This window comes from Dicentrarchus labrax, unplaced genomic scaffold, assembly GCF_905237075.1.
Source record: "Dicentrarchus labrax unplaced genomic scaffold, dlabrax2021, whole genome shotgun sequence".
NCBI classification, from domain to species: domain Eukaryota; kingdom Metazoa; phylum Chordata; class Actinopteri; family Moronidae; genus Dicentrarchus; species Dicentrarchus labrax.
In genome coordinates, this window is record NW_026136713.1 from 11841166 (window position 1) to 11868856 (window position 27691).

The window sequence follows — 27691 nt, forward strand, 5'->3', positions numbered from 1 at the left end:
TCAGGGATGAATTTGAAGTGATATGTACAGTAAGATTACCGACCCAAATGTTTGCGTGGAGCAGTATCTTTCTGTCAAAGAAATATAAAAGGAACGGAGTGGTTAGTTGGGCCTCCTTCTGTTGACTGAGTTTTGAGTGTTTATGTGCGTGTGTACATTTCTTATTTTAATCCAAGAAGTGTAACATTCTTAAACTGGATGGCTGGACATGCAGGACTTTGACTTTAAAGACCATCATGCGTCCAAAACACGATTATAGTTAGGGAAAGTGTAATTTATTTAAAATCAATGTGTCCTGTATGTTTACTTTTATACCAAGACCAAAACCTTTCCCCCTTGACATTAACCAAGTGTTCTGAGTTTCTTAAACCATGAAAACATTCATCATAAAAAGAACACAAAATAGAGCCAGGAAAAAAAACCTCTATGTAGCCAGGCATATGATGGCAGGAACAGCTATGATATATTGCTATGAAAACACAGTACTTTCACTATAAATGTTTCCTTCTCGTGCTGTTAAAAAGTGTAATCTGTCTCATATTACATTGCACAAAAATGTATATGATAATGTAAGTTTTGGTAAGGAAAATGTTTTTGTGTGAGAAAATTGCAAATAATCTCCTATTAACCATATTAAACACTACATAAATCAGATCAAGGTCTGTTTAAAGTGTTTTTCTGGGGAAGCCCGACAAGCGGGGTCACCAGTTTTATTCAGTTTGTTCCACTGTGGGATGATCTGTATCGGAGGAGCGTGAAATAGATATAATTGAGTGATAATTTACACAGTCAGTTGAAGCTGAGTGTGGAAGCCCTTTTCTTTTATGTAATGTGTCCTCTGCAGCTGTGGTCACAGTCACGCCGAGACAATTACGGTGCACACTGGCATGTCTTCGCTGCCGTGCTCTTTGCGCGTGTGTGTGTATTGTCACAGAGAAGCTTATGTGCGAACTCCATCTCTCCTGCCATATGTGTCGTCCTGTAGTGATGAGAAGGAGATAGATCAGCCACCACAGCAGATGTGCTGACGGCAGAGAAAAGTTAGTTCACTTCCCTGGCATATTACCCACGGTCCCCCTGTGATCCTTCTCTTTGTCCAGATTCCCTGCCATCGCTCAGAACTCTGGGAGATTTCTGAAATGATTCCCAATCAAGCTGACAAACCCCAGTGTTCTGGCTTGTGATCGTATTTGTGTGTGTCTTCTACTCATACCCTGCCCATAACCCTCCCTCTTCTCCTCTTTGCTTTCTTCTTTTGACCTTTATTCCTTGACTTTTTCCTCCTGTCCCCCCCACTTCATTGAACCATCTGTCGCTTCACTTTCTTTTCTTTTACCTCCTTCCTTCTCTTTCTCCTTCTCCACTCCCTCATACCTTAAAGATAAAGTGAACACCAGGATGAAAAGCAGTGTTTTACTGCCCACTCTGGTTAAAAAGTCTGTTGCATCTCGGACCAGCGTCACTGCTGAGTTTGGTTGGGTGTGCTCTGTTGAATCTCAGTAATGATGAAGCTACCAACAGCAGCCAGCTAAGTAATCTTAGCAAAAAAAGACTCGAAACAGAGGGAAACAGCTTTACTGGGTCTGTTCAAAGGTTCAAAAATTTACACGGTGTGTCATGTTTGTTTAATCTGTACAAAAACTCACCTGTAAAAACAACAATTTGTAGTTCTACGGGGGGGTTATGTGCCAGACTATTTCTTACCTCAGAGCAGTTGCCAGGTAACCAGTGGAGACTCCAAGAAGTCACTGATCCCAGACAAAAATAGTCTGGTCTGGTTTTTACACTTCGGTTTGGTACGGATTAAATATACCAGATAAAATGTGTTGACATGGGTTGATTGAGTCAACAATTATTTGATTTTCTTTGGAAACTAAATACTAATATTGTGATGAACTGAGACTGGGACCAGGATTAAAAGTTGGTATCAAAAAATAACTGCATACTAACTCAAAAAATAGATGATATGCATTGTTTAATGGCAGACTCCGCCACCAACAGACTCATCTCAAAGTCGCAGCACTTCCTTCTTTCTAAAACACATAAGGTCAATATAAAGAGATAATTACAGAAAGTAAATACATTAAATAGCTATTGTTGGAAAATAAATAGCAATTTCATGACAATCTTAAAGATTATAAAGTATAAAGTTACACTTTAATCTTCTCACTCCTTCCCCAGTCATCCTGCCCCTGAATACCCTTTGGCCTCCCTGCTGTAATGACTTTGAGCCAGGTTTGAGATCACAGCATGTCTGACTATGCAAAGAATGACTCACATACAGTACAGTACGGGCCAAGTTCAGTTCTGGCTCCTGTTATTCCACGTTTCCTCCCACTACGTCTCTCTGCATTTGGATTTGTGTATGGCATCAGTATCACTAGAGCATAGTAGATGTTGTTGACTTTCTCATAACTCCACTATAGGTCATATTCTTAACTTGGGAATGTTAAGCATGATAAATATGCATACCTGGGATGTTTGTGTTGTGTTTTGACTCTGTCTTATAGTGTATCTGTGGCCCACATGTGCAGGTTGTTGTCTTTGGAGATAAACCAGTAGTAGTCAGCAGATTTCAAAGGTTTCTCTTATTTGGAGGAAAAATAAGATGGAAGACAGAAACAGGACAGCGAATGAGCCGAGGACAGATAAGAGGAGTAAAAAGAGATATGGGAGATGAGAGGCGAAGTGCCTTCTTCTTAAAATCCTTGTCGCTCCAGTTGAAACCTCAGAGGTTGAAGTTCATGGCAGGCCTATCTGTAATTTAGCCGTTAATATGATGTTAAAACCATTAAAAGGAGAAAACAGGGGGGGTAAACAATTAAAGTCTTCTTTAAATAACTGCTGGGAACACTGTTAAATGTTTCACCAACAAAGCTGTCATTGAGGCCTTTCAGAAAAAAAAAAAAAAAAAAGAATCTGCATGAGGAGCTGTATTCAGATTTCAGCGAACAAAACAGGAATACAGCTTTGGTAAAAGCAGCCACACTGTCACAACCTCTCTGTGTGGGTTATTTTTACTCTGAAAGCAGATAAACACGGCAATTACTAATGTTTAGCTGAGCTGCTGTAAAACCAAGCCTGCTAAATCCTGCTAATTAAGTCCAGAGAGGTAAGAAAATAAGGAATAATTCTGTTGAGATATAAGAAGACATTATTTTTTTCAGTCGAGAAGTTCTAATCTGCTTTAATCACAGCTTTGATGGGTTTGTGGCTTTAATGACTCTACACTATTGACACACCCACACAATATAAAAATGAGGAGATCCCTCAGTACATTTTGTTGTGTGTATTTGTGTGATGTTTTTTGAAACTGTTATTTCATGATATTAGCAGCAATATTTATCTCCCGTTGCAAAATGTGCCTGGAGCACATGAAAAACACACACATAGACAGACAGTTGTGTCTTCCTGTGGCAAGCGTGTTGCTCTGTCTGTCTGGGTAGTCAGGGCTGAGATTGCCAATAAATAGTGGCCGGTGGCCTTCAGCATCACCAGCGGGGGGAGATTTGTGTCCTCGTGCCTGATTGGTCCAGGCCTGAGGAAGAGAACAAACCATCTCGTTAATCAGGGAACACTGTGGGGACACAGTGTGTGTGTTTCTGTGCCACTCACACTCGGTGCTGGTGGCACATTGTCAAAATGCTGTGTGTATATATGTGTGTGTGAGAGAGAAGGAGAGAGACAGAGAAAGTGAGTGTTGTGTGTGTGCAATATTATGTCAGGCGATTGAGACGCCAGCAGTGCAGAGCTGAGCTGATGGATGACAGATGACTGGGTGTTAAAGGCCGCAGGAGCAGCCATGACTCACACACACGTGTGTATGTGCAAACTCCTAACTGCTGAAGCTGTCACATTACAATCCTACCTGTACTTACATTCCTCCTAGCACCAATTTTCACCTTTATGGCTGCCAAATAAAGTCTAGTGTTATGTCAAGTTTGAGTATCATCACTCTGTTGTCTATTAGAGGTCTTAAATAATGTGCTAAATTGTCCCCTTTTTTCCAAATAGTGCACATTTCAGTAATAAGGAAACAGCAGACATTATTTTCAGATTGATAACTTTTTCAAACTGTGTAAGTACATTGTGTTCCCCTAAGGGTTGAAACTCATAATAACTGTGTTTGCTTTCTTTGTCCTGTGTGCCTAACCGTGTCAAACTGCCAGGTTTAGGGGCTCACACCCAAGCTGTGAATGTATACCTTATGGTGCTGCAAAGCAAATGTTGGTTCTGCTTTTAATCAAAAGCAACAAAATCCAGCAAAATAAGAATTCTGCGATTGTAATGAGCATGTGAGGTATAGTGTTGGGCCAACATATGGAGAACAGTAGTGATGATGAATAAACACTGGATCATGGGATTTACATTTCAGTAAGCTGATTTTTCTCTCCACTCTAATCACATATTAGCTCACACGAAGTACATGTAAATCCTCATAACAGAAAATGTATCGGCGTAGCTTTTGTGCTGTGTGAAGAAATATTCCATCTTTGATGCATTTCCAGTAAGATGATTCCTTAGAATAGCACCCAAACTGATTGATTGATTGTATTCTATAATTAAAAACACATAAAACACTGCACTGGAGTCATTAAAATTCACTGAGGATGAAAACATACATGGACAACTCCTTTTTTGCCAAAGTCATGATTTTTTCCCTCAACCTACTTAAATCCTGTGTTTGTGTCATCTATTGAAAGTTGCACTTCAATCAAACTGAATCACAACAAAGGAGCATGCTTATCTGACTAACCAGTTACCCCCATTATTTATATTCTTCCAAAAATCCACAAACATCCTACTAAATCCCCTCTCCGGCCAATAGTCTTGAGAAGAGGCTCTGTTACTGAACCATTATCACATTATGTTGATTTCTTTTTAAAAACTTTTTAAAAAAAAAGTTTTTACCCTCCTATCTTGGAGACACAAACATTTACTTAATTGAGTGATTGCACCTGAAGCAGAACACAATACTGGTTTCCCTTGATGTTGCATTCCCAATGAAAATGCTTTGAACTATGCAACCTATTACATAAAGAAACACAAAGTCCTCCTAATGCTTTCTTATTAGAATGGCTCCACCTTGTTCTGAGTCACAACTACATGCAATATTAATCCAACTGGCTGGGACCACATTGTGAACATCAACAGCACCATCTGTGACTGGACTGGTCATGGGGAAATGGGACCAATGCCCCCAATAACAACCCATATCACTCACAGATAAAACTGTTCATTGGCAGCATGACGGTTATTTTTGGAGGTGGCACAGTGGGAATTGATGAATTTTGTGTCATATCTTAACAGCAGCTCAAGTTTCCTGAAATTCACCTGTGAATACAGCACTAACAAAATCAATTACTTGGATTTAACCATACACAAAGATGAAACTGGAGCCATTCTTACTTCTATCTACCGTAAAGATATGTAGCGCAATTTAATATTGCATGCTGCTAGCAATCATCTCAAACATCTAAAAGATAATATCCTAGTCGGTCCGTTTTTAAAGCTCAAATGCAACTGTCCAGCTCTTAAAGATTTTTACTGTGAAAAAAAAAAAAACCCATCATGGCCACTTCAAGAAAAGAGGTTATGCCTCCAGCTCTATTCAGAATGCCGTACAACGTGCCAACAACACCTCTTGCTCTGATCTCCCATCTAATACATGAGCCGGGTGTTTCTCGACTGAATAAAATTATTGTGCCTAAATAAAAATTACACTCAAGAGACACTGGCATGTTCTCCAAGCAGAATAATCTAACTTCCTACAATGACAAAGGAATACGGTTTATTCAGATGTATCTTTATTGCCATCTAGTGTATGGTCTTAATAGGCTACTGAATCAATGATATTGTATGTTATGGGGTTTCAATCTGATTAATTATATACTATTATATATTTAGCACCTCACTGAAGTCCATTGTTCAAGTGCAACCTCCTCTTCCAAAAAAAGCTCACTTCTTTCTCTCTTCTTAGCAACGCAGTTTTTGTGAACAACTGACGTTGACTCAAGTGACATCACTTAAGGCAATTTATCTGACATAACACTTTATATAATGTTTTGTTTTTTTTCCCCAAGAACTGCAAACAGTTCCCCTTTAAAAGTGACACGGTGATCACGCTGATATCTCCAGTTTATTGTGGCATTTTCAGAGCAAAATTATTTCCCTTTGTAGTCACCTTGGGAAGAAATTGTAATTCAGCTTGCAAACTTTTACAATAAAAAGTAGCAGATCACATTTAACCTTCAGCAGCTTTTGTTGTGCTGGACATTTCAAGAGTGAAAATGAAAAGGCCTGCTTCTCTATAAACTTAGACTGTGAGTGCACATCCGAGTCTCTACGGCTCCTTGATCATGACAGAAGACGCCTGTATGATCCCTGAAGATGCATAACTCTGCTATTACATGATAAAAGAGTCTATTATTGCTGTTATTACACTAAATAAGCCACAAAACCAGCATAATAAAATAATAGTTCGTCGTAATGACTTTATGATAACACAACTTCTAAATTAGCGACCAAATGAAGTGCATTAAAAAAAAGTCAGTTTGTTGCATCGGTTCTCTTTCTCCTACCTTTTTATATCTCCCTCCCTTACTTATTCCACCTCTTGTGTTTTCCTTTCCTTCCTTCAGCTCCATCACCCATTCTGTCCTGGAGGTAGCCCCGGGGCTGCCAGGTGTGTGTGTGCATGTGTGCTGGTATGTGTGCATGCGTGCTCACCTGCAATTTTTACAGCTAGTTCGCAGTGAATCCACATCTTACTTTAAAGTTTGTTGCGTTCGGAATTTCTATTAACTTGTTTGTTGTTTAAAGATCGTGCCTTGTGTCCATATGTATCCTTATCCAAATAGCACCTCAGACAAACTCAAAATGAGTCCAGGAAGAACATACCTTAACCATCCTCTGACACAAAGAACATCCAAAGCAATATTGTGGCGGGTCAGTCTGTGAAAAGAATTTTCCAACACCTATATTCCCCGTCTGACATACTGAGAAGCCAGCCACGGGGTCAGAGTCAGCGCAGGGAAAGGTGATGTGTGTATTTGAACGAATGAAATATTAATAGTCAGCCAATTAAAATAGGGGCGGCCGGAGTGTCCCAGGAATCCAGAGCAGACGTTAGCACGGCGCTAATAAGATGATTTCCATTAGCCATGGCCAGACAACGCAGGTAACCGCAGCCAGGGCCAGAGAGACCCGGGGCGGGTGATCGGTGAGTTGAGGGCTCATCGGGAACTGAAGTCTGACTGGCTTGAAGTGTGGAGGAGGTGTACGATGGACAATAGCAGGATAATGAAGCGTATGCTGCTTGGGTCGTAGAGATGTATTTTTGTAAATGTGAGTAAGTGATAAAAGATTGGGGACGACTGCTTCTTTTCAATTCCTTAACAGTGTGTTCAGTTACCCTGTAACTGCATTACAATCTAAAGAAACACTGATTACCTTTTCTCTTTCTCTCTCTCTGTGTTCTTTCTTTTCTTCCCTCTCCTTCCCTGTCTCTATTCAGTACAATGTAATTCATCAGGGAAACGGGACTTTTGTAGGTTCCTTGGCCACATAACAGCACACACATATGCAGCAGTGTGCATATGCACACACAACAACATAAACGCAAACACAGAACAGATATACACATATACAGCTGCAAGAAGAGCAGCTGATATACTGTCCAGTCCCAAGGCATCTTAAGCAAATACTTACTGTAACAAGCAAATAATTTAACTTAAAATATGACCATAAGTTTTAAGTCAGTGCCAGTTGAATTTTGAAATTAGTGACTACCTTATTTTGGATTGCTTTCTATTTCCCACGTGTGCTACTGTAATTCGCTGATTCATCATTACTAAAGGACACACAGCTCATCATATAACACTCCTCTTTCTACCCGCAGCCTCCCTTTCTCTCCTCTTTCATGGCTAACTACAGTATTGCTATTCTTAGCAGGGGGACGCAAAGTTCTCCATTACAACCCAATGGATACTGATGTCTACTCATGCTTTTTGTTGGCCCTAGTGTGTGTGTGTGTTGTGTCTAGTACTAAGATGCCTTAAGCCAGTGGCATCTCACACGCCTCATGCATGGCTTAACTGAGCGAATGCCCGTCTGTGTATTTGTAAGTCCATGCATTTGTATCTATGTGTGTGTGTGTTGCTTAGCCATGTTTAATTCTTTTTCATGTGTGTATAGTTAATGCTCATATTATCCATACACCCTCCGTACCCACTTCTCTTCCTTTCTCTGTCACACACAGAAACACACACACTGACATTAACTGACAATGCATTTATCACCATATATTAACCTTTAACATTCTCACTGTTATGTAATTCAATGTTATTTAATTTACCTCAGTAATGCAATGTCAGTAATCCTTTTGGAGTGATTCACGGTGTAATATGCCAGTGACAGGCAGAACAAATACTTGGCTCTTACATTGTGAGTAGGCACACTTCCATATGTGTACGGACACGTCAACACGCACACACACACACACACACACACACACACACACACACACACACAGTGGTATTCACAGAGTAATCAGCGCTGCAGCTATTATTAATGAGAGAGAACCAGGTCATTAATATTTAAGCAGTGTCACTGGGGCCACTGCCATGAGAGTGTGTGTGTGTGGTCTGTTTTAGTGAGTGTGTGTGTGTGTGTGTGTGTGTGTGTGTGTGTGTGTGTGTGTGTGTGTGTGTGTCCACATATAGAAGAGGGGCAGAGGGACTATAAGGCAATTTCCTCAGGCAGCGTTGTGAGACCTACTCCATTACAATAGGATAGACAGAGATGGAGACATATTACTCCCTTAAACAGAGAGGGGGAAGAAGACCGAAACAGAGGAATCTGATTTTGCACCTTCTCCTCTTTTCCCGTCCTCTCCTCTGCTTTTCTCTTTTTTTCTCCTCACTTCTCCATCAGTTGTTTTTGTTCTGTGGAGGATGAAGAGGCTCGAATGGGAAACGGCAGATATCTCATTACATCACACTGGATAGGATGAGCCTGGGAGCTTCCTGTGTCTGTCTGTCTGTCTGTCTGTGTGTGTGTGTGTGTGTGTGTGTGTGTGTGTGTGTGTGTGTGTGTGTGTGTGTGTGTGTGTGTGTGTGTGTCCGCACTGCCAGCATGAACCCTTCTAAATGAACACTGTTGGGGATTGCGACTCTTTGGTCTGTGTCTAGTCCTCCACACTGGGCATGCTCTGGTGACAACACACACACACACACCTACACACACACACACACATACACACACACACACACACACACACACACACACACACACACACACACACACATGCACTTTGTCTCACACCCACAGACCAACATAATGGGGTCTAAGGGTGAGGGTGTGAATGGTTGAAGAAAGAACTTAACATAAAAAGTGTAAATAATGACATTAGCTCTTGCCCTCTCTCTCTCTCTCTCCCTCTCTCTCATCCCCACAGCCTCTTTCTGTGTCTAGGATTAGTGGGTATTACTTGCTCTGCAGAGCGAAGAGAATGAGACAGGTCTTACTGCCAGTTCCTAGATTGGGAGAGCAGGAAAAAATATTCCTTTATAATAACCTCTCTTTATTAAATGTAGCTGGAGGACATACAGCAGCCTGTCAAGCCCCCCGAGCCTGTCTTCTGTATAGTTGCAAGTAAGTTGTCTGTATGGTGAATCCTACAATTATGGAGAGGATTATTGCTATGAATGGGATTAGTGTAAATATGAGTTGTATCCTAAGATAAAGCAGGAAAGAGTGTCCTTCGTCAAACCTATCCATACAAAATAGTTACAGTTTTCAGAATCAACTTATATCTTTTGTCCCCCACAATCCCCCATGGATCAACGTGATAACTGTCTGTCCATCATGCAGTTTTCAATTTGACAAAACTTTGGGGAAGGATGTGGGTCATTCCAGCTGTTGAGGTTGTACTGATTGGTGTGATGGGAGTCAAACCACCTGTTATGCTGGCCTTTAGAAACAGGAAATTCAGGCAGTGAACATGTTTTGGATTGGACAGACACCACAGCTCTTTTCTTTTCTACCCTGTCAAGTCTGTCCATATTGTACTTTTGTTACTTGATAGTGTTCCTATAGCATCAGACATTTTGACTTGCAATTATTGTCATGTAATGCAGCAGGTGGTGATCTTATTAGTTACATCAGTATTTGTATTTTGTTTAAAATCTGAATGTTGTCTTTCACAGAGGTCTATTTAATTTTCATTTTACATTTTTTCCTCTGGTCATTTGGGTCGTGCAATGGCTTGGCACCACTTTAAGGGGCCTAGTCTATGCAGAGAATGAACGGGACTTTAACTTCCGGGAAACAATGAATGCCTGAAATAACTCTTCCTACTTTGCAACTTTACTTCCAGTCCAGAAAATGAAAGTGCATCTTCAGCCATATCTTCTGTGTTTTCTCTTCCGTCTCAGTTTCAAACTTCATTAATAAAAGAGCTGTAAAGACCACACAGAAATAAATGACACATTAAGCATTTTAAACTCATGTAGCCACATGTTCAGTCAGTTTTGGTTAATGCTAAATAGATGCAGAGAGGAAAAACGACTCACTAGTAAGTTTAAAAACTTTGTTGTGATACCATCAGAGAGCCCCGGTGGTTGTTCCCTTATTGGCCATCTGCCTGTGTGTACAGTGATTTGATTACCTGGGAGCTTCATTAGGATAGAGAGACAGGGAGGCCGCGTTGGTAGCTCCCCTATCCCCCCTACACAAGTATAAAGTTACTTTTGCACGGAAGAGGCTGCACTGATTAGCCATATGCCTGGGAGGTGAGGGGGGTTGTAGCCTCACCCTGTGCCATATGTGCAGAGATATGTCGTACTGGGGGAAAGGGCGTGCTTTCCCCCAGTGCATCTTTGCATTAAGATCCTATCTTTCTTGGTTACCAACAAAGCACTGATAAACTGGGCATTAATATGGGAAGCCTTGGCGAGGGTTTTCCAGGAAAGAGCTGATGCAGGAAACTGTATGTCAATCAACAAATTGCACACAGATAGACCAGCACATGGCTTCGAAGTCAAGCAGACACATGCCGTACTGATGATTGCCAAGGGCCTAAGGATGGACTTGTTTGTGTGATTTCTCTAGCATGTTTTGAAGCTTCTTCACAGCTTGACTTTAAACCTGTTCTTGTCCTGTTTTTCTCCCCTGTTGTCACTTTTTCTGCACAGATTTAGCTTCTGTGGCCATGTGTTTGTTTGATAGACATGCACAGTGTTTCTGTCCAGTGGAGCTAGTTGGAGGTGTGATCTTTACATAAACATACCTCAGCTCTGTCAACATTAGCCTCTATTAAAGAGTGTTAGCTGATTATGGTTTTGATTACATTTTATCAGCTTCACTGTCAGCGCTGCTCCCTGTACGGAGCCGGCTTTGTAAGAATGATGAATGGCTCTTTTAATTGTTTCTAATTGATAACTGCTCTGAAAGACTTTGTTATGAAACACCGCCAATTTAGTAACACCGATACACTGTAGTGCCTTATTAATTCTCTCCCATCTGGCTCGAGCACTGTGCAATTGAAAAGAACTCCGTCTGTGTGTTTGTGGGCCGACTAGGCAGTAATAACTCTTGGTGTGAGAGCATGCCAGTTTTTAAATGCCAAAACACTTTTATATTTATTCAACTCCCTGTGTCCAAGTCTTTGGTGTATTCAAGTACTCCATGCTTTAATTGATTAAAATATCACAATATCTCTGCTGATTTACTACCCTGTTTATGTAGCTAGGTTAGAGATGGTGTATAACTGTGTTACAGCCTGGCTTATGTGTTTATCATTATCATTTATGATGAGGTGATATTGGATGATAAATCCTCATCCTGCCGCCCTATGGCAGGCAAGCTCGGCTCTGCTGGTGAGCGGCTCGAAGAGAACATTTGCATACATATTGTCTCACACCTTTAGATAGACTTTTTCTTCCTCTCACCCACTCTTACGCCATATCTACCCTTTCAAAAGCACTTTCTAAGGTACATTTAATGAATAAAAGAGGAAATGAAGGAAGCAGGAGAGGAGAGGACTGTAAAGAGAGCAGGATACTTGAAGGAAAACTTGCAGGTGGTCGTTTGTCAGCAGGTTTTCTAGACTGAGACACCTGTAACCTGCTCAGTCATTTGGTATTTATGTTGGCCATTCACACAGGTGAGCTGTTGTAGTAGCTTGTTTTATTTGGCTGTTCCCACCTTCTTTGCCTATGGGACAAGTATTTACTGGCCCACCTGTGGTTGTCTTGTCAAAACATCCAGGTGTTAACAGGACACAGAAAGACAGAAGGATGTAGATATATAAATAAACTTAAAGGGAAGCAGTGACTAGACTGTTGGCACACCTTGTCTGACACCTCTGTTTCACTGCAAGTTGGCCATTTGAAGCATTAACACCAGGGCAATGCCATTTGCACATTGCCCAAGTGTATTTTAGCATGACACAAGTCTTGTTTATAGTGTGTTAATAGTCTGTTTGATTGTCAGTAAACTTTTACAAACCAGCTGACTTCACGAGCTGCCAAATGGTGCTAATTAAAAAAATAAAGATTCTGGGGCTTTTCACAAAATGAAAAGGGAATCAGTGTTTTCTTTCAATAGTCACAGGATGGTTTGAACCCAATGCCCAATTCAGCCATCTCATTATTACCTCTCCCCTGTCTCACCTCCATTGCTTTTTTTAATCTGGTCTCTGTCATGCCTCTCCTTTTCCACTTTTATTTTTCTCCTCTTATGCCCCCCCCCCTCTCCTCCTCCTACATCGCCTCCTCCACTCCCTCCATCCCTACAGTGCTCAGGTTGACAGATGTTTGGCTGGCTGGCCTGTCATAATAACTGTGGTGCTGGGTGTCTCAGGTGGCTGGCGTTGGCTGTTCTTTGAGTACTTCACAGCCAGGAAAGGACAGGACAGGACATTTCCTGGGGCTATGGGTGAAAGAAGGAGAAATGAGGATACGAGCAGGGAGGACAGAAGAATCTTTACATAAGATCTCAAAACATATTTACATTGTTACAGCCCAGTCAAAGAATAGTGAAAATGCAGTCCATCTCACAGCCAATCAGTGGCATACTTGTCAACCCCTTGCAGCCTGATGAGCCAGTTAGAGCAATTTGGAATATGCTAGAGGGCAGAGGTGACGAGGTAGCAGTAGAAGTAAGAGATAAAAGTATGGATGTAGACAATCCTGAGTCTAAAAATTATATACTTCAAGTTTGCTATGCCAAATACAATTGATGTCTGGATTGCTTTGATTGGGAATGGTTGTCCAGTCCAGTTAGGGAGGTGGTGAGGTAGAGGTCAGGTTGAGTTGTTGGATGTACATAAGCTCAGGACGTCACTATAATCAATATTTTTATATTAACAATGGATGGCTATGTGTAATTTGAAAGGGATCACTTGAAGTGTTGTACCCACAGAGAATTAGCAACCAAAAGCTTTGATAAACCCACACTACCCGCCCAGCACCAGACATCAGACAAACAACAAAAACTGAGCTAAAAGGAGAATGAATGCTAATGTTGCTCTGTGTCTGCTGGATTTGTAAATAAGCCACTGTATGCCTTTTAAGGTGATAATATGTCAGTGTTGTGTTTACATTTTAAATTAGAACTTTTTCTCCTCATAGAAACTGTCCTAGAATATGCATAGTACCACTCACATACAAAGGAATCTCAAATGCCTATAAATAAAAGAAGTCATAAAAAGTGTAGGGTTCACAAGGTTTACCAAGGCCACAATCTTTTGAGTTGCCCAAACATAACCATAAAAACGTCCATCATGCTTTAGTTGCAGGAGCAAATATTACAGGGAAATTATACTTACGGTGTTGCAGGTACCTTCAATATAAACATGTCCTCTTTATGTTGATAAAAATATAATCCAGGCAGCATTATGTTTCCTACAAACATATTTGCTGACAAAAATGAGCCGTATATGAACATATTTTTAGAAGACAGGGTTGATATATACTGTAAGATTAGAGGATGATGTTACAGAAGAAGAGGTGACAGGCAGAGAGGGGTTGCAGGGTTGGGGAGAGAGGTGGCAAGGGGGCCACAAACCCTTCAAGCCAGCAGGAGGCTGTCTCTGCTGAGATTTATAGGTACTCTGGGAGCCGGACCTTGCGCTTCACTGTCAGCCTCTCTCTCTTTATCTCCCTCTCGATGTACACAACGTTTCCCAGCAAGATTGAGCTATAGCTGTGCAAGTTTTCTTAAAGTAGACAGGCAGTGGAGCTTGATAAGACTGTATTAAGAGATGTAGATGAAGAATGTGCCTTGTCTGCGTACGCTTTGGTCTGCATAGTGGTGCTGTTATGTGTTTATCTTCCCCGCCCTGCCATAGCTGGAGATGTTTTCGTACTTTTTGATTTCATAAGAGACCTTTATAAATGTCTGGCTTTCTGAGGCAGATGTAGACAGACACGGGAAAGGACAGGCAGACAGGCACTCAGACAGGTCAGTTTCAGACTGGATGAGACCTGCAGTAAGCCCTATATCAGCCTGGCTTTGCTGTCTTATTGGACACTAAGGCTCTCCAGTTTACATCGAGCTCTGTAGATCCAACCAGAGAGTGAGGAGAGAGAGAGTTTGGGGACATGATTGATCTTTGCCAACAATATTGTCTCTGTGGAAGGCAATGATTGGATTACTATGTTTTGAGATGTGTTTGTGATGTTTACATGGGCTGTTCTTCTTTGCTGTAATTATCGATGTAACAAGACGCACTCACCAGGCTCCTTGCAGCTTGTGAGAAATATCGCCACTCAATTTAGGCTCATTTGTGACAACATGTGCCATCATGAGTGTGAATTCTGTCAGTTTCAAACCACAGTGGAGGGTATTTGATTTTGTGGCCTTGCATAATGTGATGTGTATAGGTAACAGTGCATACACTGTAGACTTTATAAAGAAATAGCTCTGCTCGGCTAATGAAACCATGGTACAGCAGGGCACTGGTGGAATCGGTGTGCACCACAGCACCTCCCGAGCAGCCAAAAGCCCTGTGCGTTTCTGACAGACAGACAGTTATGTAAGAGGGGAGAGCTAAAGGTTGCCTTGTCTCCTGAACCACCAGAAATCCTTACAGACACGGAGCAGCGACGAGGATAGGTGGCCCTCTCGCCTGCTGATTATAAAGGCTGCTTCATGCAATATTAAAAATGGTCTTCTACTCCACTTCAGGGAGCATAGATGGATATAATGCATCAGCCACAATATTATGGATCTTTGGACATGAAACTCACAGCAGAGGCTCGACCACTCAAAACATCTCATCAGCATTATAGAAATCACAGTTAAAAATAAACAGCCCTAACCTAAAGCGTTTATTAATAAATGGGCAAAGTTCAGTGCTTGATGTTTGAATAATTATTATGGTCTTCAGGGAGCTGTCCATGTAAAAATGTGCCAATCTAAATAATTAACAGCAGTATGATTATGGGAAGCATAGTTCACTATGTGTTCCACACTCTGTAGCCTTTACAGCTGTCATACGGCAGCTTAGAAATAATGAGCATTCAGTATGGGGACATTGTGTGGGACAGCATGGCATATAGCTACCTGCCCAGATGCTAGCAGCAGCGTTAAAAGTCCGCTGTCCGAGCCACTTGTCACCATGACATCCCATAAAGCTGTCACCAGGGAGACAAACTGTCTATGCCCTGAGCTATGTGACCAAGACGTGTCTGTAAGTAAATTAGTTCACGTGTGTGGTTAACTGTGCCTCCCTGTGGAAAGACTGCCTTGAACTCGGCTAAGCACCGCTGAGTTCACCATCCCCACACCAACCACCCTACCTGCTACCACTCATAAGTAAGGACTGTCTCAGAAAAATAACCAAAATACATAACTTAAGATTTAATTCACTCCTGAGGGAAGACTGTGTGTAGGCAGACACCATCAAAGTCACTTGAGTACACAACTAAATGTCATGTTATTAATACAATAATTAAATGACTATTTCATAACAGGTAGCTTTTTCACTATGAGAACTGAAACAAATAATTTCCACATCTCTGCAACCAATACAGCAAATAATCAGTCTCAGTAAACAGTCTCATTTATAGTATTGCTCTTACTTACTCGCCTCCACACACCTTCTGACCATTCTCAAATATCGTCCTCTACCTGCCTGTGATGACTTTAGTTGAGCTTGTATCTTGTTTATTTTCTATGTCTGCTGTTTATTTTATTTTTTTACTTTGCTACATAATTCACAAAGCTCTTTGTCACAAATACATGGCAGTTATTTTGCTGTGTTGGTGGCTGAGTTGTCAAGACCACATAAACTGAGGCCAATTCATGACCTAGACAGGGTGAGAGTCAAAACCGGGACCAGATAGTATACAAAGGTCACTAATATGTAAACTAATATTGGCATCTGTCCCAATCCAGCTCCACCAACAGACTTAAAAACTCTTTCGTCCCCCTGACCATCAGACTGTACAACAGCTCCTAATCAAGGCAGGGAGGACAATAGACAATAGGACAATTTCTACCTCCATTTGCACTGTTTACTTCCATTTGCACTGTTTACTGTTTTGCACTGTTTACTGTGGCTACTGTGTTATAAGTTAATTTTATTTAAATTTTTAATATTATTTTAATATAGGTTTAATGTATGTTTAATGTATGTATGTTTCTTATGCTACTGGATACTTGAATTTACGTTGGGATAAATAAAGTATCTATCTATCTCTATCTATGTATCTCTGGGTGATGGGTGAAAAGATTTTGGTACAGAGGCAGATTGATAATGTTAGCAAGCTAGCTTAGCAAGTATCACTTACCCTTAGCTTACCTTTCTTTATGTGCCAACTAAGTTTGACATCTCTTTTCAGAACAAAAAATTCTGCAACTAAGTTATTGGTTGCATTTAAAGCAGGAAGTTTTCATCCAATCACAGTAATGACATTCACATTTTGGTGATATCCCTGCAGTTGTGGTCTTGACAGGTCTTGAAATAAAATCCTTAGACCAAGTAAAAATGGTGAATAGGTTGCTGAGATGAGACCAAGACCTTCAAAGTGGTCTTCAACTTGAGACCCGTCCTGAGACAAAGACTGATCTCAAGTACTACAAGACTGACTGGAGGTCCATGAAACACACTTACTGTAACGTGCAAACTCATCCAAACCTACACCTACCTTGATCACCATAAGGTCAAAGCCAGTCATTATACAGTAGCGCTCCTGAATGCAGAGCAGAGCGATGTGCCACACCTGACTGCCAAACAGTCACCTTAAACCAAAGACTGCTGCTCAGTAGTAAGATGTGGTTTGACCTGAATTATCATCCCCATTCTCTCTCTCTCTCTCTCTCTCTCTCTCTCTCTCTCTCTCTCTCTCTCTCTCTCTCTCTTGTTGTGGCTTATAGTCTCTCCTTACTCTCTTGACCACCCCTTTTCGCCCCACCTCGTATTTAGCGGGCAACCAGACATTCTTGACATTTCGCAAAGGTTGAAAGACAAAGAACCTTTGTCTCCTAATAAGGCCGTGCTCTATACCCCACCTGAATGAGAAAACTGTCAGAGAGAGGGGCGGCGTGGGTGAGGAGGTGGAGGAGGAGGGGGATGCAGCGTATATAGGGATACATATGGGAGCGTTAAAATGCAGATGAGGATTGGGAATGGGTGGGTAGGACAGGAAAAGGAAGGAAAGTTTTACCTAGGAGGGGGCATGAAGGGTTGTGTATGCATGCAGGTAAAAGGTGTAGGAGGAGTAAGAAAGCAAGAAAGAAGGTAAAAGTGAACGTTGTTATGATCAATCCCCCATCTGTAAGCTGAGAGTGATAACAGTTAGGTTTCAGAGGCTAATGTAAGCTGTGTGAAACAAGCCAGCGCACCCTGATGCTTCGGCCGCAGTCACACAGACAGACTCGGATGCTCTACAAGAGAGCGATATTCTCTATCACTGCTATAGCTTGAAGCGGAACTCACAACACCCAAGGTCCTTCTGGTCTCTTCTCATCTCTCTCTCTCATCCATCACACCCCTCAGCTCTACCTCTCACCTCCCTCATCGCCTCCCTCAATCTCTCTTGCACCTTATTCCTCCACAGTTTTCTCTGAAAAACTTGCTCCAAAACAGCTGAGGCGAGAGAAAAATAGTGTTCTAGCAGAGTGTAAGCAAGGACAGAGGTGCAATGAAACGGAGAGGTTTAAATAGTTAGAGCTCACAACCTGTTCGAGCCCCTTGCAACCTTTGGTTTAGTCGCATCTTGTTCCTCACTCTGCCAGTGTCACTTTGAGTTATGTCTACCTTATTCCTTCCAGTTAGCATACAGCTGTGGCCCCGTGTTATGCAATGTCCCCGGATTGTCTCATTCGCAGTTTTCAAGGCAATGCAATTTTGCGAAGGCGCAGAGTTAAAAGTGAGAACACAATAGTGTTTGTTTCTGTGTTTTGTCTCAACATTACATAAGCAAAAGGTAAAAATATCTGGACCTGTCTTTAAAAGCAGATGGTGTGGTTATGACATCAGGCTCGTTAAAGGCAGCTATAACTAGGAAGAGCCAAGGGTTGCTGTGAAGTACACTGCTTTTAATCCAGCTTCCACTTACTAACAAGGAGAAGAAATGTTCAGTGTGTGTGTGTGTGTGTGTGTGTGTGTGTGTGTGTGAGAGAGAGAGAGAGAGAGAGAGAGAGACAGAGAGAGAGAGAGAGAGAGATGAGCTATGAAACAGAAGTACGTGCTGCAAAAATCTTTAAATTCTCCTCTTATAGTCTCTTTTCTTTCTCTATATTAGTCTTCATCTGTGCCCCCCTTTCTCCTGTTTCTCTCTCTCTCTCACTGGAATGTGGGCAGATATGGGATCATATTCAGACTTCCAGATTCATTCTGCTATAGCGACTCAGGAGCCAATATTAGCCACGCGGTCGTTGTTTTACCCATGAGCCCGTTGCCTTGGAAACGTTGCATAAGAGGGAGTGGGAAAGCGGGATGCCCCTTGCTGATTGGGAGACAAGGTGGCAGATCTCTCTTTCTCTCCCCTTATCTTCCCTGTATCTTCCTCTTGCATCTTGTTCTTTTCCCTCCACTCAACACTTCTTCTAATCGCATGTGTCAAAACACTAGCGCTCCAACTGTCCCCTCATGCCACGTGTTGATCAACTCATCACCCAGCACTGCTAAATAAAGCAGCAAAAGCAGTCAAAAGCAGCATATCTGTTACAGTTAGTCGGCCCAGCACCCAAGCTTCAACTAAATTAAAGCTCCTGTTGGAACAGTGATTTATAGCCCAATTGGAAATGTTTGTCCACACAGTGCTCACACACCAGCACCTGCACACACACTTGCACACACACCGCTCCATGAGCTGGCCTGTCCTTGGCTGAAGTTAGGGAGGATAGTGCTTTGTTGAATCCACTGAGACCACATGTTCAAGACTGCATGACTTGTCCCTCCATGGCTTCCATACGAGCAAAGCAACGCTGTGTCTACATACCAGGAGGATGAGAGGGAGACGGGGGAATGATGAGGGAGGACAGCGAGTGAGGGAAAGATGGCCTTGGCTCTTGAGACAGGACAATTTATCTTCTGTATCCTCACTGACTCCGTCCATTTTCCAAGAAAAGAAAGAAAGAAACAGGATGGATCAGACTAGACATTTAAACTTTAAACAGTCATTTAAAAGTGAGGCCTGCAGTTTATCCAAAAATGTCCAAATAATATAACAACATGCTGCGTGACATACCTGTGTAGGCAAAACCAGAGAAGTGATAAGTGATCCGAACAAACCAGGGCTGCTGTAGTTTGCACACTCTCCGATAGAATAACCTCAAATTGAGTTTCTAGTGTAATTTGCATTTTTTCCAGCATGTAGCAAGCCAAGAAAAGAGCAGGGTGGGCAGCCCCTGTGTGAGGGAGCTGTCTTAATCCATGTGTTTAGCAAGCACCATCTGCTGCTTTTATTCAGATGGGAGTAGAAATATTTGGTTGATTAGGAGAGGATCTGTGTAGGATAGCCGCACCGTTACCACCGGTTACAAGGGACACACATGCTCAGTTCTGTCAACTGGTGTCTTGGAAAGCAAACAGAAGACAGACGCACAGACATCAACATGCAAGCGCTCCAATAAGTACACATGTGCATATGGATGTGAATGTGCGACACACGCACACTCTAAGCACACAACAAAAGTGTTCACAATAGCGTAACGCCATACACAGAGGCAGACATGTGGAGGCTCCCACAAACTGAGCAGATTTGGAAGAATGCAAACACTTGCAGACAGATTAACAAGACATTTCTGCTCAGTGAGGTAATGGTAAAGAAAGAGAACAATGCACAACAATATGACCTATGTTTGGTAATTGTCAGGATACACTTAACTCTGCTTTTTTATAGATACATGTTAAAGTTCCTTTGTGAGTTGTTTCTTTCCAATAAAAAATGCCACATGGTACAGATCTACCGAGACTGTATGATTTAGAGTCTTTGAGTTTAGCTCATTAAAATATTAATCTGTGACTACAGATAATTCAGGTTAAATCCACTAAATAATGCTGGTTGACCCTTTGCTTGTCCAAGCTTGGCTGGTTGCAGTTCATCACAGATTACATGCTTATGTTATTAAAATACACTCTCTCTGTAGAGAATTACACAGAGAGAATTAGTTGTATGCTGTTTAATTAGATTTGTTTACCAACATTTCATCAATAATTCATCATTATACCTTAAAAACTTCCATTGCAAATGTTCATAGCAAAACTTGTGTGTGTATTTCTATCTCCAGGTGCTGATCTCGGTGGTCTGATGGACCTGGAGTCCCTGTATCGCGGTGTGGAGCAGAGCATCAATCACACGCGAGCGGGGCGAATGCGCAGACAGAGCCTGGACAGGGCCTACAACATTGAGGTGCTGTTGGGTGTCGACGACTCTGTGGTCCAGTTTCACGGAAAGGAGCATGTACAGAAGTACCTGCTCACCCTCATGAACATAGTAAGTGTTGGTGACTCACACAGTTAGATACACTCTCTGAGTGTCAGGTAAACTGCTGACTTTTAAAGTTATTTTAGAGCTCAGGTATCACATCACACGCACAGTATGCTGTACACACGTCATACCAAATGCCCCAAAATTACATTTGTTATCTTGCTTAAAAAAAATCTTTAAATGGAAAAACTGGTCCATTTGCGTTAAATGGGAAGTAAGTCACAGAGAGGTCAAAGAAAGATGGTAAAAATCACACACACACACCGACTGAATGAGGATTCAATTCCCTTCCTACATGTTCTCATCCAGCAATCAGCCGCGGGTAATCCTTTCTTCTTTATCTGAATATGATGAGATTTCATTTGTTTGAGTGTGTGTGTATGTGTGTGTGTGTGTTAGGTGAGCCCTGTGCTCTGAAGGGGCTCCTACATATCATTTCATCAGGCTTTGTGTCATGTCATCATTCATTGTGTGTGTGTGTGTGTGTGTGTGTGTGTGTGTGTGTGTGTGTGTGTGTGTGTGTACGAGAGAAAGAGAGATAGAAAGAGAGAGAGAGAGATGCAGAAACAGCAGGCTGTATGCTCCAGGCCACAACAACACTTAGCCAAGCATTCAAACTCCCAGTTGTTTTTACGTGTGTGTGTGTGTGTGTGTGTGTGTGTGTGTGTACATGCATTTGTGTGTTGGTGTGACACTGAACACATTGCAGACTTTAATCTTTGCAAATTAAACCTGTGGTGAGAGTGCTGTTTGCACGGGTTTGCGCGCATGCACGTGCACATTCGTGTGTGCGCATCTGTTTGTGTGCGTGCCCCTGTTTGCTTTTGCTTGTATTGAGACCCACTGCGCAAGGAACCAATCTCCGACTGTTAAGCAGGTGCAAGCACACAGCAACAAATCCTACCACACCTCTTTGTCTCAGCTCAGCGCTTGAGAAAGAACAAGAGCCGCTGTGCTCTCTGCCTCCCCTTTTAGATATTTGTTAGACAATATAGGAGAGGGGGATTCGCATCCCTGTCGCAGCCCCCCTCTAATCTGTGGGGAAGCAATGGAGAGACAGAGGGAGAAGGAGTATTTTAAACAGCGCATTCGGAATAAATTACTGACAACCAGATAAACAGAAATAAATAAATAAGAGCTGCCTCCCACGCGTGGCATCTGGGCGACTTTCTTCTTGAAAGTTTGCTTTGCTCACTTCAGGATGGGTGTGTTCTCTTTCTCTCTCTCTCTCTCTCTCTCTCTCTCTCTCTCTCTCTCTCTCTCTCTCTCTCTCTCTCTCTCTTTCTGTTTTATTTCTTTCCCTCTCTGTCTTTCTCTGGTTCTCCCAGTCTCACAGCAGCACTGAGTCGCTATACACTGAGCTCTTTTGCATTGTTACTCCTCCCTGACTTGGGTAGTTTATGGCAACAAATGCTCAACAATGTTAAAAAAAAAACTTTCTAAGTATAATGCGAGAGATAACACCGGTTTATGAGAAGACATACAAGTTAAATTTAGGATAAGGAGAATGTATATTTGTCACAGGTGTCCTCTAAAGGCATTCATACAGACGGACGGGTTTTTAAGTTATTGTAATAGTGTGGCACAAAGAAAGATAGAAAATACCTTTCTTCTCTTTATTTCCCTGTCCTGGAAAGGATACATTAAGAGGAAATAAGGGGCGTTGTTTTCATGATCCTCTCCTCTCCCGCTCTAGTATTTTTCCTACCTCTACCTGTTCTTGTCTCCCTGAATTCCTCAATCCAGTTTTCCCCCTTGCTTTCAGGCTGAATTGAGTGAATCTGATAGAAAGGCTTATGTATGCGTGTGTAGTGATCTTGTATCTTTTGTTGCAGCAGCTGTTACACCATTGTAAAGCCACCTTCAAAGGATAAATAAAGCGCTCATGTTTCAGTACAAAAGGTTATTCTGTAAAACCACAATGTATTTGTAATTTCTCACAGTTTACTTCATCTATTTTTTTTTTCTAATGACTGTATGTCTGTCTTTCTGTCTGTCTGTCTGAATAACAAATGAGCTAAGGGTCAAGGTAGACAATTTGGTCTGGCATGCGTGTATGTGTGTGTGTGTTTGTGTGTGTGTGTGTGTGTGTGTGTGTGTGTGTGTGTGTTGGAGGATAGGGGCGGCACTGCTGTCTGCAGGACATCAAAGCGCTCCAACAGAAAACCACTAAATCCTGTCTGTAAAGTGCAACAGGAGTGTCAAAGTGTGTGTGTGTGTGGTGTGTGTGTGTGTGTGTGTGTGTGTGTGTGTGTGTGTGTGTGTGTGTGTGTGTGTTAATGTGTACGTTGTATTGGTAATTCTGCTTCCCACTCCTTTCCCATGTGTTTACCTCCCTTCCTCACATTGTATGTTTGTTCAATTGCATCAGTGTACAAGAATGGGTCGTACCACATGGCTTAATTATTCAATAACCATTTCATAATTTATCAATGGATGAGAATTTGCTGACTGACCTCATAACCTAAAATCTCACTCAAACATTATCCAGCAAGACTTTTGTTTATTTAACTAAGTGTGTATTGTAACTTGACAACAGTAACAATGACAGTTTGGAGGACCTGTTGCCTGACTCTGATCTAAGTCTTCACTAATACAGTTAATATAATATCTGGCTACTTTGCTTAAGAGTTAATGTTAGTATCTGAAGTGTGGCTCTATACCTGTACATTTGTAGATAGAAGAAAAATATTGGAATTGTATAGATTTACAATAATGTACATTTTACATTTTCTGTGTAGACGCAGTGCAAATAATTATACAAAAATATACATATATGGTAAAACAATTACCATTGTCAAATAGGTGCAGGCAGGATATGAGTGGATTGTGATGAAAATGGGGTGTATGTATGTTGGTGTGTGAAGGTAAAGAGAGAGAACAAGAAGGTGGCACAAGATGAGAAAATTAATAAATAAAACACAGTAACTACAGGACAAATAGAAAAAGGAAGGGGTGGAGTAATGGTGGGCCGAGCAGGTAGCTCTGTGTCTCGACCCCAGGTGACAAAGTGGGCTGATATGGGCTCTTAAAAAATAAGCATGTTGTTGCAACAGTGTTGTGGTAAATCCTGTGAAATATGTTGTGTGCAAAATGCCAAGTGGAGGCTATTGTGCAGTAATCTTCCTGAGGCGAACAACAGTTATCTGTCTGTCTACCTGTCTGTCTCACCTATTAATGGAGACCTTTAGAGAGGTGCTGCAAACTGTTAATCACCCTCTCTGTGGATATGAATACTGCTGATGAGAGAGGTGTGTGTGTGTATGTTTAATTTTAATGATACATGTTAGTATACTGAGGTGTATTTTGTCTGCACCTTTACGTCCTCAGTGTGATAAGCATTATTTCTGTAGGAGCTGTCAGACAACGATGCCGATGGTTCAGTCTTGTCTCTACCAAAGCTCCTGCAGGCAGTGAAAAGTCATATTAATAAGTGGTAGGAAGAGCTGGGAAAGGTGAGGTAGTCCAGGTAATAATAGACACCTTGTTAGCTAGAAGTGTCACAGATATGTAAGGAGCACTGTCAGACTGAGAGCTCAAATTCTGGATCTCGGTTTTTAAATATTCTTATGTGTGTTGACAAGGAGATGTAGAAAAGCTGTCCAAAGTCTTATCTAATTTATGTAGCACTCCAGCCAGATTTTATTTGATGACTCAGTTCTGTCTCATCAGCAGCTGAGAGTGTTTTTAATGCATATTTTAATACAAATTTTAATTGGCCCATTAAATGGAGCTCGCTCTCCATGGTAAGTTGATTAAAACACATGAGCTCCGAGTATGAAAATACTCCCATTATTACACAGTTAGCTTGAATATATTTTAAGGCTTTATGACTGTGCATCCTTTAGTCTTATTAAGGGCAAAAATATTACAAATCCAGACAGAAATAGACAAATTCCTACTGTATATGCCATTTGAATATATAGGATAAGGTATTATTGTAATGTGTAAATGTGCTGTAGGTGTGAACCTGTGGATGAGGTGCCAACCTCTCGCTGCCCTGTGACAGAACTGCTGGTGTCTTCTTGGTCTTCAGTCTGAATTATCCCTCCTGTATTCTTTCTTTAGGAGCATTTACCGCTGTTTGCTTTGTTTTTGTAGCAGGTAACATCTCGGTGCCCTTCTTCCTTTACATGATTCATATTTTAATTTAATCTCTAATGCTGAAATTGAAAGTTATTGTTTTTCTGATGTCACGAAAGGTTTATTTACATGTAAACACGAGGGAACAAACCTATTTCAAATTTGGATGCACATAAACAACCTTATTTTTCATTTTTGAGTCAAACATTTAAAGTATGCATATGATTCAGGTTGTTAACCAATTACTGATTACTGTGCCTGTGATTTCACTCCCTTGCTCCTCCTTTGCCAATTGTCTCTATACCTTCTCTCTTTATTTCGCCCTCCCTCTTGCAGAGTTAAGTGACAGGCCTTGGCTGCATTATTTATAGTAATGATTTTGTGCCTTGCTGACCTCTAGGCCTGCATTTGTTAATGCACAGACAGACAGACAGACAGACAGACAGACAGACAAATCTAGGCTACCTTGGATGTAGCCTGGGTAGTAAGTAATGACACCTGATGTTGCCCTTCAGGACGTCAGAGCACAGCCAGCAGCATTAATGAGGGACATGCTTGTACAGTTGTTAACAACTGTGCATGTGTGTGTGTGTGTGTGTGTGTGTGTGTGTGTGTGTGTGTTTATCTGTGCATGCATAGGTAAGCACATTTCAGTGAATATGGGGGTGCGTTTCGGATTATGAATCACTGTGCCATATCTGTCCTGTAGTGTACAGCTGAGTGTGAAGTGTCCATCTGTATGCAAGAGTTAAAAAGCATGAAAACAAAAAGTTGCTGAAACGACACTACGTTGCCTCGGTGTGTGTGTGTGTGTGTGTGTGTCTCATTAGAGTGGAACTTGTGGTGTCGGGGTCACCTGGAAGTCAACCGCCCCTAATTGGCCAAATAGTTGTCAAGGAAACGGGCTGGATCAGGCCAAGTGTGAACTGACCCATCCAAGTGCCCATGTCATCGCAGACAAACAAAAACACACACACACACACACACACACACACACACAGTCATGTGTTTGTCACTTCCTCACGTACACTTCAGCCTGCCAAGATAACGAGGGAGTGAGACAAATGTTACCGAATGAGAGAGACAGAAATACCAGTAGGTAGCCAGACAGACAAGCAAGATGAAAACTGCAGACACACACACACACACACACACACACACACACACACACACACACACACACACACACACACACACACACACACAGTCTCAGACAGGGTTAAACTGAGAAGACAACAGGACTCTCTGTATTTGTTTGGGGGTTACTCTGTATCTTTTTTAATGTGTAAAAGGAGCATCCAAAAACCATGGATCTGAGGGTTGCTGCAATAAAACTTTTCCCTGTCCTCTCTCGTGTCTCTCACTCTGAGACTGATCCCACTCCTCCGTCCTTCACCTCAGGAACAAAAGCTTGTTATAAGATACTGAATGTATTTTTTAAGACCATAGCTTGATGCCCCTTAACCTTGTATATTGTGTAAGGTAGAAAGTACATATTTAAGTTAATTTCCATTTTATGCACATTTGTTTAGTATTTTTCACACTGTACTGTAGCTACTGTTACTTAAGTAAAGAGTAAAAAAGTAATCCGAATATTTCTTCCACCACTGTATCATACTCTCGTCATATCTAAAATGAAAATCTTATTATTCAAGATAAACCCCTTGAGATGTGTTTTAAAACATGTCAGAGTAACACATGGACAAGAGCTGCATGATACACAGACTCCTTGAGGAATATAAAAAAGTCCATCAGGACTAAGTTTCAGTAAATAATAATAGAAGTAATGAATTGTCCTTCAGGACTTTTTTGCTCACTTGACATATTTCAGTTTTGGCTTGGAGTTTCAAATATGTGGCTGTTGACTATCAAGGAGGTTTACTAAAAGATACATTGAAGTTGCATTATGGGAAGTGTTTTTGATCTATAAAAGAGATTATAATATTAGATTATAAATTCACTTTATTTTACGGTTTCTGAAAATGATGTTAAGTTGTTTATATATGCTTATATAATAAAAGAGATTTAGGCTATTCCAGATAGTTTGGGTTAACAAATTAGGATTCTGACTTGAAGGATCACTCCGCTGGATTTTTCCAAATAGGATGCTGGAATTTCCGACTTTACACCACGTATTAGGTTACTCCAAATGTCTCCTTTTTTTCTTTAAAAAACCTTTTGCTGCAGCAATATGCCACATTTGTTTTCTAAGAATGCATCGTTTCCATTCCTTTTCAAGCTCTTTCTCTTTTCTCACTTTGCCTCCGTGCTCCTTTCCCCCACTCTGCTCGGCTTCTTGTCTCTTTCCCTCTGCTTCTGTCTCTATTCGTAGCATTCCTCAGCTCTACCTTTGTCTCGCTGGGTGTGTCTGCAATTTTGTTATTCATCTCTGTACCTGTGTGTAGGTGTAGTGTGTGTGTGTGTGTGTGTGTGTGTGTGTGTGTGTGTGTGTGTGTGTGTGTGTCTGTGTGTACAGTATGTGTCTCTCTTTCTCCACAGCTTGTCCATCAGCCATCTCATTACGATGTCTGTTTTTACATCCCTTTGCCTCATTAGGCACCGCACACAACCACTGAGGACAGCAGGCCTCAACTCCTGCGCCAATTTACCCTTCTCTCTCTCTCTCTCTCTCTCTCGCTCTCTTTCTCTTTCTCTCTCTCTCT

The 27691-nt window shown here is 41.5% G+C and overlaps 1 protein-coding gene across 2 annotated transcripts in view; it reads left to right on the plus strand.

Moving 5' to 3' along the window:
• LOC127374363 (A disintegrin and metalloproteinase with thrombospondin motifs 2) overlaps window positions 1-27691 on the plus strand; it is a 105925-nt gene that overhangs the window by 59366 nt on the left and 18868 nt on the right. For both annotated transcript variants that reach the window (XM_051419573.1, XM_051419574.1), the window contains exon 4: window positions 20746-20951. In XM_051419573.1, coding sequence (XP_051275533.1) covers window positions 20746-20951 — 206 coding nt within the window. The remainder of the gene's footprint in view (window positions 1-20745; window positions 20952-27691) is intronic.